The sequence below is a fragment of the Tachysurus fulvidraco genome, chromosome 22 (genome assembly GCF_022655615.1).
Source record: "Tachysurus fulvidraco isolate hzauxx_2018 chromosome 22, HZAU_PFXX_2.0, whole genome shotgun sequence".
Taxonomy (NCBI): Eukaryota; Metazoa; Chordata; class Actinopteri; order Siluriformes; family Bagridae; genus Tachysurus; species Tachysurus fulvidraco.
In genome coordinates, this window is record NC_062539.1 from 9906809 (window position 1) to 9923511 (window position 16703).

Below are 16703 nucleotides of genomic sequence, written 5' to 3' on the forward strand. Positions count from 1 at the left end.
TTTCTGTAGTGCTCTGGTGTTTGTTCTTTATTAAGTGGCGCTATCGAATTTATTCTTTTGCCTTCTCACTTTCTCCATTTCCCTCTCCCTTACAGGATATAATTACAGTACAGATTGATTTGTTCCTCTGTCCAAAGGCAACATGATAAGCAGTTCTGACTCTGTGTGTGGGAAGGGCACATGAACATCATGGCGTTAGATTAGCTGTTTCCTGTAATAGGCCTCACAGTTGCCATAGTGATAATGCATAATACAAAGTGTTTTGGGGGATAAAACCTCCAAATGACATAGATCCATTAGAAAGCTTCTGAATATTCAAAAACCTTCAAAAACCTAACAATTGTAACAATTTATGACTAGCAAAGGCTGGCAGTAATAAGCTTGTGTACGTGTTTTTATAGTAGTGCAATCTGGGTCTAAATCTGCATCCAGTGCTCAGAGTGGAGTTTCCCTTTCTACCACTGCACCTCTAGCTCAAGGTGAGAAGCAAGGTGTTTTGTCTGCATGCATAAATATGTACTAAAACTACTGTTTTTTAACATTCTTTTGTGTCTTGCATTTTCTTTTGTGTAGTCAAGACAGAACCAGGATTATCCAGCTCCTGCACAACCCCAGTAACGCCCACTTCTACCCCTCTATCTACAGTATCTACCCCCCTGCCCACAGCCACCTCTGCTACTGTTAAACTAGAACAAGGCACAGAAACCACGACACATGAGCTTCTTAAGTAAGGACAGCCACAGGATTGCCACAACACATGAAAAATCAAGTTAATAACAACCAAAAACCAAAATCGCAGCCTGCAACACACAAAATCAGGAAAAAAAACACACTGATTCACTTTTAAACATTAAACAAATTGCTTACAATGTTCTACATCCCTTTGCAATTAAATAACATGCCCACAGAATCCACAATTAATTTATTAGGCAAAATCATTAACATGCCTACATATTAACATACAAATAGTGGTTATAGCAAGAAGTTAAAACTTAAGCTCATAGAGCAGTATGAGCATGTTCATTAAATTGTGCCTGCCATGAATTGTGCACACACACAAGGTAGAGAGCAGTATGCAGTGAAACACAGGTGCTGAGTACTGAGTCGTGCTTCTTTTGCCAGTGCATTGTTAGCAAGTCGAGGTGCATTTCATGGCAGGTTGTGCACATTTTAATGACCCTTCTCTCTGCTCTGTACGCTTTAGGTTAATCACTGTATAAATGCCATAAAATAAAATGTGCAACAATCAACATAAACAGAGCTCAGTGACCCATTATGTTCCCGACTGATTAATACTATATAGGATACTCATTTTCTGTTTTTAAAAGATATTTGAAGTTTCCACATCTCAGACCTAAGAGGAATTTGTTTACACCTATCAGTAAAACGTGTTGCTTGATATTGTGTCGTTTACTGATAAATGCAGAAAATTCTCTGCTCACAGGATACATCATAATTTTAGTGTAGCAAAGAAGCCTAAAAACGGATGTGCCACATACCCAAAGCAGTTCCTTTGGTTTAGTGGCATTTACATTTATGTCTGTTACAATTAGAGTATATATCTTAGTGTTTATATTGCCTTGTAACAAGACAAGATCATGATAACCCCTCTCTCTCCATCTTTCCCCCCCCCCCCCCTCTCTCAGTACGGAACATATTGAAACCATGTTGCAACTCTTGACAGCTGCAGTGAAGAAATTTCCTTTGATTGTCCCAGAAAAAAGTGAGACATTTCTCTCCCTCTTGCTAATATTAAAACTCAAAGTCTCAATGGCTTTGATTCTGCACTTTGCAAACTATGGGAGTCTGGGCACAGGTTGTGTATTTTTCCACCTGTCCACTTTAATTTTGCATAATATATAATCGCATGTGTGCTTGTTCTCAGCTGAAGATTCCCACCCGTTCTGTGCTACCTCTGTGGAGCAGTACTATTCCTGGAACATTGGAAAACGCAGAGCCGCAGAGGTAGTGTGTGTGTGCGCACGCTTTTGTGTATGTGTGTGTCAGAGAGAAAGAGGATCTTGCTCACTCTTTCTCAGCTCGAGAGATATGTCATTGCACTTTAATATGTTTTAGGTCAGCATAATGTCAAATCATTGCTCACTCTCACATTCTCTCATATTTTGTGTGTGTAGCTCCAGAGGGCAGTAGCAGTGAAGCGTCTAGTTCAGGATATTTTAGACCGGAACCCACGACTACAGGCCCTCAGCCCACCTAAGACCAGGGAAGTGGTCCAGTGGTGTCGTCTCCGTGGATTCACACCACCTGACCCTGAACCCCAGCGCATAGAGGAGGACTCCATAGAAGACATTCTAACACAGATAGACAGTGAGCCAGGTCTGCATCTCTGTGTGTGTGGGTGTTAAAATAATATTTATAGTACTGAAATCCTGTTTGAGATCTCTATTACAAACAGCTACATGTCAGGGAAAATGAAGACTGAATTGTGCTATACAATGTAAATTGTCAAAGCAAATGGAACTGCTGTTCATGTCCTAAGGCAGATGAAGATGCTTGGAGAGACACGTGCCAACTAGCTCTTTCTGTTAATAAGCTTACAGAATTTTGTGATTAACTAGTGCAGTTCTAATTGACAAGGAGAGAGATTTCACTTTATAACCCACAGAGCAGGTTCAGTGCCCTATTTAACTCCAAATAAAAGTGAGCATTAAGATCTTCTGACTATAATATTTTTTTAAAATCTAAAACAAATCTAAAACAAAGTTTTAAATGGTTACTTAATATTTCGAATCTTTGTGTACATTTGCATGGACTAATGCAAAAAAATGGGAGGTAAAAGGCATCCAATTAACCTTTTGGAGCAAAACAATGAGGGAGGTTTATATCATTCGGAACAAAAGGTACATTATTTGCTGAGACACACCATTTGTTACTCAAGCTGCCTGTTTAATGCAGCACACTATGAATTTTGATTAATAGTTGTAGTCAAGATTTAATCTGATATGCCAGAATGGCCTCTTGTTGCGATTAGTGTTAAACTACACCTTAGTGGGAAAAAAACAGAGATGTTAGATTGCACAGAGCTCTGAGCCCAGTGACAACTGGGCTTGACCTCATTAAATGTTATGATTGTTATTTTTCTATGAGAAAAGGCTGATTAAATTCAGCTGCTGGATTGAGAGCATTTATACTGACCTTTGTTCATTAACTAATTGCAGAGTTTGTGCGGCTCAGTGCCTGTGCATGTCCATAAATCCACATTTGAAGGAACATGGATTAATCAGTAGGGCTTCATAAAGCCGATGCTGGTCCTGATTATCAAAATAAATTTCTCTGATTATGATTACAGTATTTTCCGCACTACAAGTCTCAATTACGGGTCTATTTCTGTACTTAACCCATACATAAGGCGCACCGCATTATAAGGCGCACCGCATTATAAGGCGCACCGCATTATAAGGCGCACCGCATTATAAGGCGCACCGCATTATAAGGCGCACCGCATTATAAGGCGCACCGCATTATAAGGCGCACCGCATTATAAGGCGCACCGCATTATAAGGCGCACCGCATTATAAGGCGCACCGCATTATAAGGCGCATGCTAAAACATACGGTCTACAAAAAAGGTAACAGAAGCAAAACAGTGAGTTTAGTTGAACTTTATTCTACTATTTAACGATACACACACATTATTTTTTAATCAATTTTCTCCCACAAATCCATCAAAGTCCTTATCTACTGTGTTTTCTTAACTTGGCGCAGTACATTTTCTTGCTTCCTCCACTTCCGAACCATAGATTCATTGATGTTGAATTCTTTCAGCTGCTCTATTCCCATTTACAACCGTGTAACTGATAGCCTGTAGTTTGAATTGTGCCTCGTAAGCATCTGGTTTTTATTGGCGGATGGCAAACCAACTTAAGGTGCATTTACCGCCACCTACTGTTCTGGAGTGTGGAGCGCATAATGGTTAGGAAGAAACAAATGTTGTTTTGCAACATACCGGTAGTTGTACCTACCGGAGGCGTGGCGGAGGTAAGCGTACTGTACGTATTACGTAATGTTCTCTGATTGGTTTATCGCTGCCAACGTACGTAGTGTATGTATTACGTCCCTGTGTCAGCGGGAAATGGTCCGACAGTCAATCAAGCGGAGCGCTTACCAAAGTCACACAACATTTTTACAGATTTTTGGAACTCGGTGCACACACAAGGCGCACCGGATTATAAGGCGCACGGCCGATTTCTGAGAAAATTTAAGGTGTGCCTTATAGTGCGGAAAATACTGTAAATCTTTTGTTTTTATTACGTGTAAAAACAAGTGTGCTTTTTTCTCTGCATGGAGGGTGCACATGCGTGCGTGTATATGTGAATGTGTGTTTGAAAACACAGGCTTGCTAAACTTTCTAAAGATTTAGATTACACTGTGTGATCATAACATTAAAGGCTAAGCATACTATGTTTTAAAATTCTATTCAATTTTATTTGTATAGCACTTTTAATAATGTAATAAAGATGATTTAAAGATGATATAGAGTGGTAGGATGTATAAAGAAAAACAAAGTGGGCCTAAACCAAAACCCTGTGGAACACCAAACTTTACAATGTCACCATTTACGTTCACATACCGTTGATGATCAGTAAGATAAGACCTGTGCCAGGAGATTTGTTTTTGGTATTTTCTGTTTGAAGAAACTTGTAAATAAGGCATCTGTATACATAATGATAAGTAGTTTGATCTAAACACTGATCTGATTATAGTAATGTTATGTACAGGTTAGCTATGAAATTCTCTGATTCATTGTTGATAGTGTACATTTACCTTGTCTCAAGATAGTCTTAACTTCATCTATGATTAGGTGGCTAGGTAAAGTGCTTCTAATAAACAGATCATAAATGTGATTTTTAACATTGTTACACTTGAATGATTATAAAATCTGTAAGAACACTGCACTGTTTGTGTCTGTGTGTATAAATAGAGTGTCCCTCTACTCTGACGGATGGTGAAGAACTGTGTCAGCGTCTTGAGCAGTTGCAGAGGTTATTAAAGACTGAGCCAGAAGAGGAAGACACAGAGCCTGTTGACATTGTTGCTGTCGAAGAGGACCGAAGCAAAAGGGTCAAGGTCAAGCAGGAGCAGGAGGAAGCAGAGGAGGAGCCCAAATTCTTCCTGGGGTTATGTCCCTCTTCCCAGTTTGTCAGAGACACAGCAGAGCAGGTGACTTATCATTCAGACAATCACTAGACCTGTCTATTCTGTTGTTCCTACATCTGTCTCCAGGAGACTTCATTTAACTCCTCTAATAATCTAGGCCTCTCTTTCTTTATTACATCTCTCTCAGATTGGTGTGAGTTTCCAGCCAGTTGAAGTGGAGAGAAATGTCTTTGCTCCCGTTGTGGAAGCCATGATTCTCAAGGTAGATATTTTTTGGAGAAAATTATACTTTTCTGCATTAGCTGTATCTTCATTTTGGTTGCATAATGCTGATCAAATTAGTCTACAATGTGTTAATGTATTTTACTTTTCTTTATTCTTACACTGAATAATCAGATATATTCACAATATACTTTATGATTAAATCTGTTGATTAGTTTGTTTTGGCTTCAATTTCATCAGTGCAGAAATCCATATTTGTGGTAATGACACAGATGTGCTTAAATAAAATGTGACAGTTAGTTAGCTGGAGATTTCCTTTATTCATGAGCCAAGTTCTGTCATAGTTCTGAATATATTTTCACAGATAACAGTGACAAATCTGAAGATGATTAAGCAGGATGCATTCAGTGCACTTGTCACTACATGCCCTTCAGCACTTTCATTAGGTTTGATGTGAACCTGGTTTGCTTTTATGATGATTTTTAGACTTTTTTTCTATTTGTTTGTTGCTTAAATTTGGTTAAAAAAAAGTGTGCTGATTATAGTGATGATGCTGATTACAGTGATGCTTCAGTCTAATGTCAGGAATCTGTCTGCCTTTTTTAAAATGTGTGGGTCCACTGGAGGTTTAGACAGTCACTTTTAAATTGTCTGGGGGGAAAACCCTAAAAAACCCGCTGAATAATGAACAGTATTCATCTTCACTGATGTGACCTGGGCTGTCATTGTTTATTTTTAGGCCACACAACAGTTTGCCAGTGAGGTACTGAGAGAATCACTAGCAAATGCCTATGGGAAGTCGCCTCAAAACAGGTATGTGCACCCTTGCAGTCCTCTTGTATCTTCATCAATCCAAGTATCATCAAATATTTGTTTTTTTCATCTGTCCATTTTTAGTTTTGTACATATCTTTCCAAACTGTTGTATTCTTATTTATTCCTGTGTCTAATGGTCCATGAACATGGCTCTTGACCTGTAGTCAAAGAGGCCACACAGTTTTGGGAGGTGTATTGTATGCTGTCAGTATTCATAATTTCATTGTATGGCCAATTATTGTTGCCCAAATGTGCATCTTCTATAAATTGCTGCCATAGAGTTGCAACACAATTGCAACACACAGTTGTCTATGTATGCAGTCGCATTAATGGATTGTTTTACTAGAACTAAGTAGCCCAAACATGTTCAAGCATGATAGTGGCCCTGTGCACAGGTCCATAAAGACATGCTTTCCATGATTGTAATGGCTGTACATGACACAGACAGACAGACACAACTTTTTTGTCATTGTATAGTACAGGTACACAGCAGCGAAAGGCAGTTTGGCATCTACAAGAAGTGCAGAGTAGCAATTGTGCAAATAGACAAGTGCAGATAAATATGTAACATATTTACAGCATGTAATATATATATATACACACACAGTCAGGTCCATAAATATTGGGACACCGACACAATTCTAACATTTTTGGCTCTATACACCACCACAATGGATTTGAAATGAAACGAACAAGTTGTGCTTTAAATGCAGACTGTCAGCTTTAATTTGATGGCATTTACATCCAAATCGGTGTAGAACGGTGTAGGAATTACAACAGTTTGCATATGTGAATCCCACTTGTTAAGGGACCAAAAGTAATGGGACAGAATAATAATCATAAATCAAACTTTCACTTTTTTTTAATACTTGGTTGCAAATTGACTGTAAAGGATTTGCAACCAAGTATTAAAAAAAGTGAAAGTTTGATTTATGATTATTATTCTGTCCCATTACTTTTGGTCCCTTAACAAGTGTGAGGTGTGTGTGTAAACATTTGTACAGTAAATAAATATAAAGGCTGTAAGATACACAAATAAAATCGTGCAGATGTACGTATAAAAAAATGCAATATTTGATATGTAAGTTGTATGTATAATTTTAGAGAAGTTATATACAGAATTTTTACAGTGTTCTAACGGTATAGTGTAGAGTTCAGTATTGTGATGGTGAATGGGGGAAAAGCTGTCCCTGAACCTGCTGGTTCTGGTGCGCATGTTTCTGTATCTCCTTCTTTATGGAAGGAGGTTAAACAGTTTGTGACTGGGATGTGAAGAGTCCTTGATGTCATCTGCATACTTGATGAAGATGTTAGTTAGTCAGTCGTGGGTAAACAGGGAGTAGAGTAGTGGGCTCAGAACAGAGCCCTGTGGGATGCCAGTGTTCAGAATGAGAGTTGAGGATACTTGTTTGCCCAACCTAACAGATTGTGGTCTGTTGGTGAGAGAGACCAGAATCCATCTGCAAGTGGAAGTACAGATACCCAGGTCACTGAGCTTAGTGATCAGTACAGTGGAGAGGACTGTATTGAACACAGAGCTGAAGTCAATGAACAGCTAGGTGTTGTTTTTATCCAGATGGGTAAGGGCTGAATGAAGAGCCGTGGAAACTGCATTCTCTGTCAACCTGTTCGGGCGATAGGGAAACTGGTGTGGGTCCAGTGTAGGTGGTAGGCCCTCATTGAGGTGATTCAGAACCAGATTCGCAAAGCACTTCTTAACAATAGGGGTGAGTGCAACTGGGCGAAAGTCATTCAGGCATTTGGCAGCTGAGTGCTTAGGCACTGGTATGATGGTTGTAGTCTTCAGGCATGTAGGAACTGTGGCTTGGGCCAGTGACAGGTTGAAAATGTCAGTGAATGTCAAGCTGCCTTGCATGCATCCACTCTGCTAAACGCTGAATAGACGTCCTTTGTTGAGAACGAAAGTGAACTGTGAGCAGTAGATGTGTCAGTGATGGGGGGTGTACTTTGTCTGGTAGGAAGGCACTGCTGGTTGGTTGAGATTGAGGTGACGGTTTGTAGTCTGTGATGGTCTGGATGCCTTTTCACATGCGTCTTGAGTCAGAATTGTGGAAGTGCTCTTCTATGTGTATTTTGTATGTATGTTTGGCTCTCCTGATGCCTCTTTTCAGGTCGGCCCTGGCTCTGTTGTAGTCCACTGCGTTGCCAGATTTAAAAGCAGCATTTCTTACTTTCAACAGGAGATGGACTTAAGAGTTCATCCATGGCTTCTGATTAGGAAAGCATTTCACGTGTTTGATGGTAGTAACACTGTCATTGCACGTGTTCATATGGTCCAAAACAGATGATGTGTAAATGTCCATGTCTGTTTGAGAGTCCAGTGTGGCCTTTGAGGCAAACATGTTCCAGTCAGTATCCTGAAACTGTTGCTGTATAGAAGAAATGGCTCCCTCTGGCCATACCTTTACTGTCCTCACCACTGGTTTCACCTGTTTGATCATTGGTCTGTATTTGGGTAGCATGAAAGAGAGGTGATCAGACTGACCCAAATGGGGGAGGGGAATGGCCGTGTATGCCCCAGGTATGTTTGTGTATACCTGATCCAATGTGTTGTCCCTTCTGGTAGAACAGGAGATATTGTGGTGAAATTTTGGTAGTACAAATCTCAGGTTGGAGGGGTTGAAATTTCCAGCAACGATGAAAGCACCTTTGGGATGTGCAGACTGCTGTTTTCTGATAGCTGCGCGCAGTTCCTCCATAGCTGGTTTAGTGTTAGCATCCAGAGAATGTACACTGCAGTTACAACAATGGCTGAGAATTCTCTCTGTCAATAAAAGGGTCTGCACTTAATCATCAAATACTCTTAATGAACATAGCAATGACTTTCAGTAACAGAGTCCATGCATCATGATTTGTTAACATAAATGCACAGACCTCCACGCCTTCGCTTACCAGAGTCCACTGCCGTCATGAATAAACGTACACCCGAAAGAAGTTGTTTATTACAATAGACGAATACAGTTTGGTGATGTCACTATATAACTATGTTGCTAGATTTTTTGCCACTCAACAATTACATATCGCAAACAGAAGTGCCTTTTTGTATAGCCGAAACTTAAAAATGGCCTTGCTGTTCTAATACTTTGAGGTAACAACTCAAAACTCTGACCATGTGGTGTAAAGCAAATGCTTTAACTGCAGTAACTGATATTTGAGTAGTTAGAGAGTAGTATGCAATATCGCATGTATGCTTTATAAACTGCTAAGAGCCAGTCTGGTCAATATGCAATATTTTCAAGACGTTAATGTCCATCGCGACTGGGATCTCAAGATGGTGTTGTCTAGAATGAGATGCTATGTGTGTAAAGCAGGAGCTAGCAGAGATAAGCTTATTTGTTATTCAGGAACTCAGTGTAAGGATGGGGCTGAGTACTTAGTCTGCATTTCTGTCTGGTCTCATTCTCAGGAGTCACTCACACACAACCCTGATTCTTATACACATTCACACACATCTTCATTTCTGCCTCAATCATTCTCTACCCCACACCCACACACACATCTGTCCATTTCTCTTCTCTCTGAAACACACAGACTGTTAGCAAAATCTTATCACTGTTGTATATTTCTTAAAGGCAGGGTCTCCGATTTTTGAGAAATGCTTCAGAAAACTGAGTCGCGCCGAATAATAAACAAAAATTAAAACACAAATCAAAACAAACGTGTAGCCAATGAGCAGAAAGGGGCGGGGCTTGTCAATATGCGGCGGAGAGAGTGTTCAGTGCCCATGTGTGACATTAGCAGAAAGTGGTTTTAACATTGACATGGAGGATTAAAAACAATGAAAGAAAGCGAAGAAAGGATTACAATAAGGCAAGAAGTAGGACGTGTTAATATAGGATCAGCTTTCCAGCCCTGGAGAGAACTGAAGGAGCAGGAAGTTGGCGCATATTCACAGATTGGAGTTCCCCGAGTCAATAACTCCTGAGCTAAATGCTGTTACTACACAAATAACACCTCTTTTATATCGTAGTAATGTAGAGAGGCAGCTACAACCGTGTTTTGTGTAGTAACAGTGTTTAGCTCAGGAGTTATTGACTCGGGAAATTCAACTTTAATTTAACTTTACTACACCGAGACGTTTTTTTCCTTCTTGATAGGTGAGTAACGTTGGTTTACTTTGTTTCACAGAACTAATATATGCCGTCCTTTGCATGATTATGCTTGTCATTTTTGCTTGTTTGTTTATCTGCAGTCGTATTGCTCTTCCTTTCAGTGATGATAGTCACATTTCTTTCCATTATTTGCCTGGGTTACATATGTATGTGTGGGCGGAGCTAACAATAAAGGGGTGGGACCCATTTGGGGTAGGGGCATGTTTGTTTGGGTGATTTCAAATGTTGACATTGGCTTCGAAAACCCTGCCTTTAAATCTTTGCTACACTGATTCTGGCAATTAATTTCATCTTACCACAGATTATTGCATCAAATATGTGATTCAAGCAAAGGTTTTCGCTTGCTTAGAGGTTATTATAATTAGGGTAACTGTTTGCTCTTATATCTGTAACAATACACATGAAATAGTTGAAAGTACTTGAAACATAATTGTTTCATATACTTTTTATTCTTGTGGTGATGCAGCATACATGCAAAAGCTGCAAATACATGCATAAAAATAACCATATTAAATAAAAGTTTTAAGCTAGTTTGTCTTCAAGCAACATTCAAGGTCTTTTCATTTATTTAAGACCATGTTTACTGAAATCTATGACAAGTTGATTGATTGAAAATGACTAAAGGTGTAAAGATGCTGTTTTTGATAAGCTAGACGAAAACCTGATTAACTGAAATAATTTATCCGAATTCAATCACCATATTGACCTGACTAGCATGAGGCAGAAAATAAAGAAAAGACCCGAATTCATCAGACTGGAGAGTGCAGGGTAAAATCTGAGTTTATTCACAACCAGCGTTGGTTCGACACAACATCCATGCTTCCACAAAATGAGGTTCAATATCATACACCTTTATTCCATTCTCTTTATAATGCACTATGCTCGCTATGTCCTCAGCTGCGCTTTTGGTCGTCGCAATATTTTTACCACATTTTCCTCCCGATGTAATCAAAGCTCCGGCATACAGAATATTATGAGTCCTTGGTTCCCATACTTCCTGATTTTTCCCGCCACCTGTGTCTGATAAATAGCTCATTCATTGCTGAGAAATTAACATGGGCAAGTCATTATTTTGTAAAATACTTTTAATTAAACATGTTTTTCTTAGCTTAGTATTAACTTTAATGTCTTTTGTTTTATTTAATTATGATTGGAATTTTGATTTTATGAACCGATTCATAATTTGGTTATGATTTGATTTTTCACTGTTTAACCAATAAACAACACTCTTTGTATCTGAATCTCACCCATGTTGTTTTCTCATTTGTTACACATATACAGTTGCAGCTGAGGCCATACATAAGCTTAGATAAGCCCAGAAAATACACTACAAATGGTATGATTAAACAACAGTTTAACCCAGGGCATTTCCACCATTCCTCATTTTAGCCAAAAGTCTTCCCCATGAGACAAATTGTTGCTCACATCAGAACACAAGTTATACAATGAGACCATCACCAGATGCGCAGTATTGTACAGAGACAATATTTGTTTTTAGTCAAAAATATTTTAAAAAATCACTTTTTCAACAAAAAATGTAATGTTATAGAATAATGTTTGTCAGTACAGAAAGCAAAATATTATGCAACACACTACTATTATGAGTTTTGCATGTGCAACAGAATCTCCAGGACGCTCAATAAAACATACCCAGTGTCCTTATGAAATTGCAAATATTGTACCCAAGTCTACATTTCTTGCCTTTTATTGCATTTGCTAGTACTGTAGTGTAGCCAGTGTAAATGAACGCTTCAGTGAAGTGATGTCATGCATGCCATAGCATGCTTCATAACATCAGGAACTAATCTACATGAAGCTACTTTGCAATTTGATGCCAACTATATTTACATACAATTTGTTGCCAACTATATTTTGATTTTGTCTGTTGGTTTGCTGCTATTGAGTTAAGAGTTGTATGTATAGTAGTATTTTTAATAAAGGTTATTTTGTAATTTTATAACATGTACTTTTATCTTTATTTCTTTCTCTCTCTTTTCCTCCTTTTGTTCTTTTTTCTCCCAGAGTTCCCAGAGAAATCTCAGCCATGAATATACACCAGGCTGCCAGCTCAATACCCACCTGTGATTTCCTCACCAATAGGTACAGCTACCTACCTATTTTAATGATTTAATGTGCTTTTTCACAGCTTCTTGTTGAAGTAGGGCGATCATGTTAGTGTGTTTCTCGTGGCTTTAAAAATGAATAATAAAAATAGTGCAGAAATTTGGTTCAATGGCTGTCAATTTTTTGTAAATATGTTAAGGGATTGATTTTGAGGTCAATGTTTATTTATTTTTTGTTTGTTTGTTGTTGTTTTTTTTGGGTTGGTAGGTACATGGGCTTCCTGCTGAAGGATGGTGGCCATGAAGACTGAAAGTGGATTTGGAATTCCAGAGCTGCTAAAATAAACTCCCATACACATGCACAGATTACTGGCATGCTTACTGGCATGCTTTCAGCAGTGAATAAGTGTGAAATGTACAGGGGCTGACCCTTCAGACACAGGCATCACATTAACATGCTGTGATGCCTGGTACAATCCGAAGATGTGTTTGGATGGAATGAAGCGGTTATGTTGAACTCTTTGATGGTGTAACAGCAGTACAGGAGTTATCAACACATGGACATCACTGTTGAGTTTAACAAGATCATACATTTATTGTCTGGACCTGTTCAAACCATCTGTCTCAATGTTTGTATTTTGTTTGACTTTCATTATTATGAGTATCACATTCAGACTTAGATTGCGCTTAGTAACGTGGTCCAATGTGACGGATTCTCTGCTTGTCAGATCTACACGAGCACCTATATACAAAGATGAGGGAGGAAAAGAGGCACTCAATATATCAACCTGTTGTGTGTCTAGTTAGTTAGTAAATTCATCTTCATTTCACGGTTTTCTACAGTCAGTTTTAGTGCATTTCTGAGTAGACTGCATACTTTGCAATACTAGTGATACAGAATGGTTATGGTAGTGTGATCACTGTTGTACTTGTATGTATTAACTAGTCTTAATCTGTGGGTTGCTGTTGTAGGAGACACAACCAGAAAATCAGTAATCACATGTCTATTGTGAAGTCTACATTCACTGTTTTTTCTTTTCTTTTTTGAGCACTGAGCAGCTGGCATTAAAATGCTGGCTGGTTGTGCATTTTGTGTATTGTTGTGGTCCATAAAGTCTTGCCCATCTTCAGACTTAAACATTGCAGGAGGTGTGTTTAGGAGCTGATAACTTACACAGTGAAGAGAAAATTCCAGTGTTGTATTTTGTAACATTTGCTGAAGCATTTTTGTTATGAAGATGGCCGGTGCTTGCTAGACTTGCTGAAGACTTAATATTCAGGTGCTTTTACGTCATTGCATACGTAAGCCTTTCTCACACCTTGTCCTACTGTATCTCACCATTGTATGGTTTTGCGTGAGCAAACACACCTTATCAAACTTGCTAAGTACATGTTACTAAACCACATTTAAACCTAGTATGCTACACTGGAGATGAAACAAAGCTAAATTATTCAGCAGTTATCTTTACAACATAACTGCTCAGGAGGTAGGTTTCTGGTGGCAGACGGCTCATTCGTTCAGAAGGTTTTGTGGTGTTAAATTCTCTAAAAGTGCAGAGTTTTGTAGGATGAAATTTAGCCAAATTTGATTTAGAAACAAATGCAGTTAATGGGCTCAGACATGCCTGGTGAATTCTCCTGGCTTTCATTCCATTTATGTTAGCTTAAGTAGTGTTTTAGTCTAAGCTGATACAGTTGAGTGTAAATTTGCACCACTTTAGGACAAAATGAAGAAAAAAAGAATGAAGTAAAACGCTGAATATGATCTCAGTTCAGAGGTTTGCAGCTCTTTTTCAGAATGTGATATAAAAAAAAATTGTAAAGACCTCTGTACCCACTCTCCTTTAAAACTACCTCCAATCTTAAATACTCTAACAGGCTTTTGAATTGTTTAGCTGGAATTGTTAAGCCCACCACTCTTCCTGACTAGACCTTGACCTGTTCTTATCGACACATCTGTTATAAACTTTGCCACATGTCAGACACTGCCTTGTTTAGGTGGGTACACTGTGGTCATAACTAAATGTAGACCTATTGCCTTTGGGTTTTTTTTCCCCCCATATTTAAACTTTTTGCACTCGACTATATCACGTTCTACATTGTGATTAATGTAGAAGTAACGAACCAGCAATGCGTTTCTCCAGTGTGTCCTCGTGTTTGTAAATGTATGTCAATTTGAGTGTGGGTGCCAAGGTTTGTTTGCTCTGTGACAGTTGTATATTTTTGTGTATGCACGTGCTCTGTGCACGAACAGACTTAACTAAACAGTCATAACCTGTTTAAACAATCTTAATGTATTGTAGACACACATGACCAATTATATTTTGCCTTGTTATGTAACTAAAATAATGACTATTCTTGTATTAAAATGGTAGATATGCCACTAAATGTTTTACTGAGATATTGTATACAACGTGTTTGGGTTATGTGCTCAGTACCTCTCTCTTATTGTGAGGGATGGAGATGTTAGATTTTCTCATTCGGAAACAAAGAAAGAGAGAATGAGGGTGAGACCAAACATTGTGTGAGTGCAGGATGTTTACTTACTGGTTTCTCTCTCGACTTGCATTCACTTGTCAGTATTTGCAGGTTTGGGGTCGAATCTGAATCGACATCGGCAACTTATTTCAATAATGATTGACCCGTTTTGTCAATGATCAAGCTAATTAATTTCCTTTAGCAGTGTGAAGGTTAAGGATACAAAAGCAATCTTCAGCTTTAAGTGAATCAGTGCTTTAACAAAAGAAGAGATGTTCTTGGATAATACACTAACATACCTGCGATTTCTGTGACTTTCTCACCAGCACACACACACTATTTTTATTAAATCACAAATATAGTAATATTCTAGATTTTATTTCAATAGTGCATTCATTATTTATTTCAAGAGCTACTTAACAAAATAAATTAACATTGGTTTCAAGTTGCTAAAAAATAAATGTCAATTTTGAGGGAAGAAGCATATAGGGAAAGAGGCATCAGAGGTTCACATCCAGCAAATAACTGGCTCTACATGGAGGTAAAGCTTAACTTGTAAAAGACCTTTTATGTACAGTCATGGCCAAAAGTTTTGAGAATTACATAAATATTAGTTTTCACAAAGTTTGCTGCCAAACTGCTTTTAGATCTTTGTTTCAGTTGTTTCTGTGATGTACTGAAATATAATTACAAGCACTTCATACGTTTCAAAGGCTTTTATCGACAATTACATGACATTTATGCAAAGAGTCAGTATTTGCCGTGTTGGCCGTTCTTTTTCAGGAGCTCTGCAATTCGACTGGGCATGCTCGCAATCAACTTCTGGGCCAAATCCTGACTGATAGCAACCCATTCTTTCATAATCACTTCTTGGAGTTTGTCAGAATTAGTGGGTTTTTGTTTGTCCACCCGCCTCTTGAGGATTGAGCACAAGTTCTCAATGGGATAAAGATCTGGGGAGTTTCCAGGCCATGGACCCAAAATTTCAACATTCTGGTCCCCGAGCCACTTAGTTATCACTTTTGCCTTATGGCACGGTGCTCCATCGTGCTGGAAAATGCATTGTTCTTCACCAAACTATTGTTGGATTGTTGGAAGAAGTTGCTGTTGGAGGGTGTTTTGGTACCATTCTTTATTCATGGCTGTGTTTTTGGGCAGAATTGTGAGCAAGCCCACTCCCTTGGATGAGAAGCAACCCCACACATGAATGGTCTCAGGATGCTTTACTGTTGGCATGACACAGGACTGATGGTAGCGCTCACCTTTTCTTCTCCTGACAAGCCTTTTTCCAGATGCCCCAAACAATCGGAAAGGGGCTTCATCGGAGAATATGACTTTGCCCCAGTCCTCAGCAGTCCATTCACGATACTTTCTGCAGAAGATCAATCTGTCCCTGATGTTTTTTTTGGAGAGAAGTGGCTTCTTTGCTGCCCTTCTTGACACCAGGCCATCTTCCAAAAGTCTTTGCCTCACTGTGCGTGCAGATGCGCTCACACGTGCCTGCTGCCATTCCTGAGCAAGCTCTGCACTGGTGGCACTCCGATCCCGCAGCTGAATCCTCTTTAGGAGACGATCCTGGTGCTTGCTGGACTTTCTTGGATGCCCTGAAGCCTTCTTTACAAGAATTGAACCTCTTTCCTTGAAGTTCTTGATGATCCTATAAATTGTTGATTTAGGTGCAATCTTAGTAGCTACAATATCCTTGCCTGTGAAGCCATTTTTATGCAACGCAATGATGGCTGCACGCATTTCTTTGCAGGTCACCATGGTTAACAATGGAAGAACAATGATTTCAAGCATCACCCTCCTTTTAACATGTCAAGTCTGCCATTCTAACCCAATCCGCCTGACATGCAGTGGAAAGGTTTTTTGGGG

The 16703-nt window shown here is 39.0% G+C and overlaps 1 protein-coding gene across 3 annotated transcripts in view; it reads left to right on the plus strand.

Moving 5' to 3' along the window:
* Positions 1-14738, plus strand: part of yeats2 (YEATS domain containing 2) — a 39902-nt gene extending 25164 nt beyond the window's left edge. For all 3 annotated transcript variants that reach the window (XM_027143238.2, XM_027143237.2, XM_027143239.2), the window contains 10 exons: positions 402-479; positions 574-727; positions 1647-1723; positions 1886-1965; positions 2136-2337; positions 4942-5180; positions 5305-5379; positions 6079-6152; positions 12310-12387; positions 12619-14738. In XM_027143238.2, coding sequence (XP_026999039.2) covers positions 402-479; positions 574-727; positions 1647-1723; positions 1886-1965; positions 2136-2337; positions 4942-5180; positions 5305-5379; positions 6079-6152; positions 12310-12387; positions 12619-12661 — 1100 coding nt within the window. In that variant the 3' untranslated portion in view covers positions 12662-14738. The remainder of the gene's footprint in view (positions 1-401; positions 480-573; positions 728-1646; positions 1724-1885; positions 1966-2135; positions 2338-4941; positions 5181-5304; positions 5380-6078; positions 6153-12309; positions 12388-12618) is intronic.
* The last annotated feature ends 1965 nt before the right edge of the window (positions 14739-16703 follow it).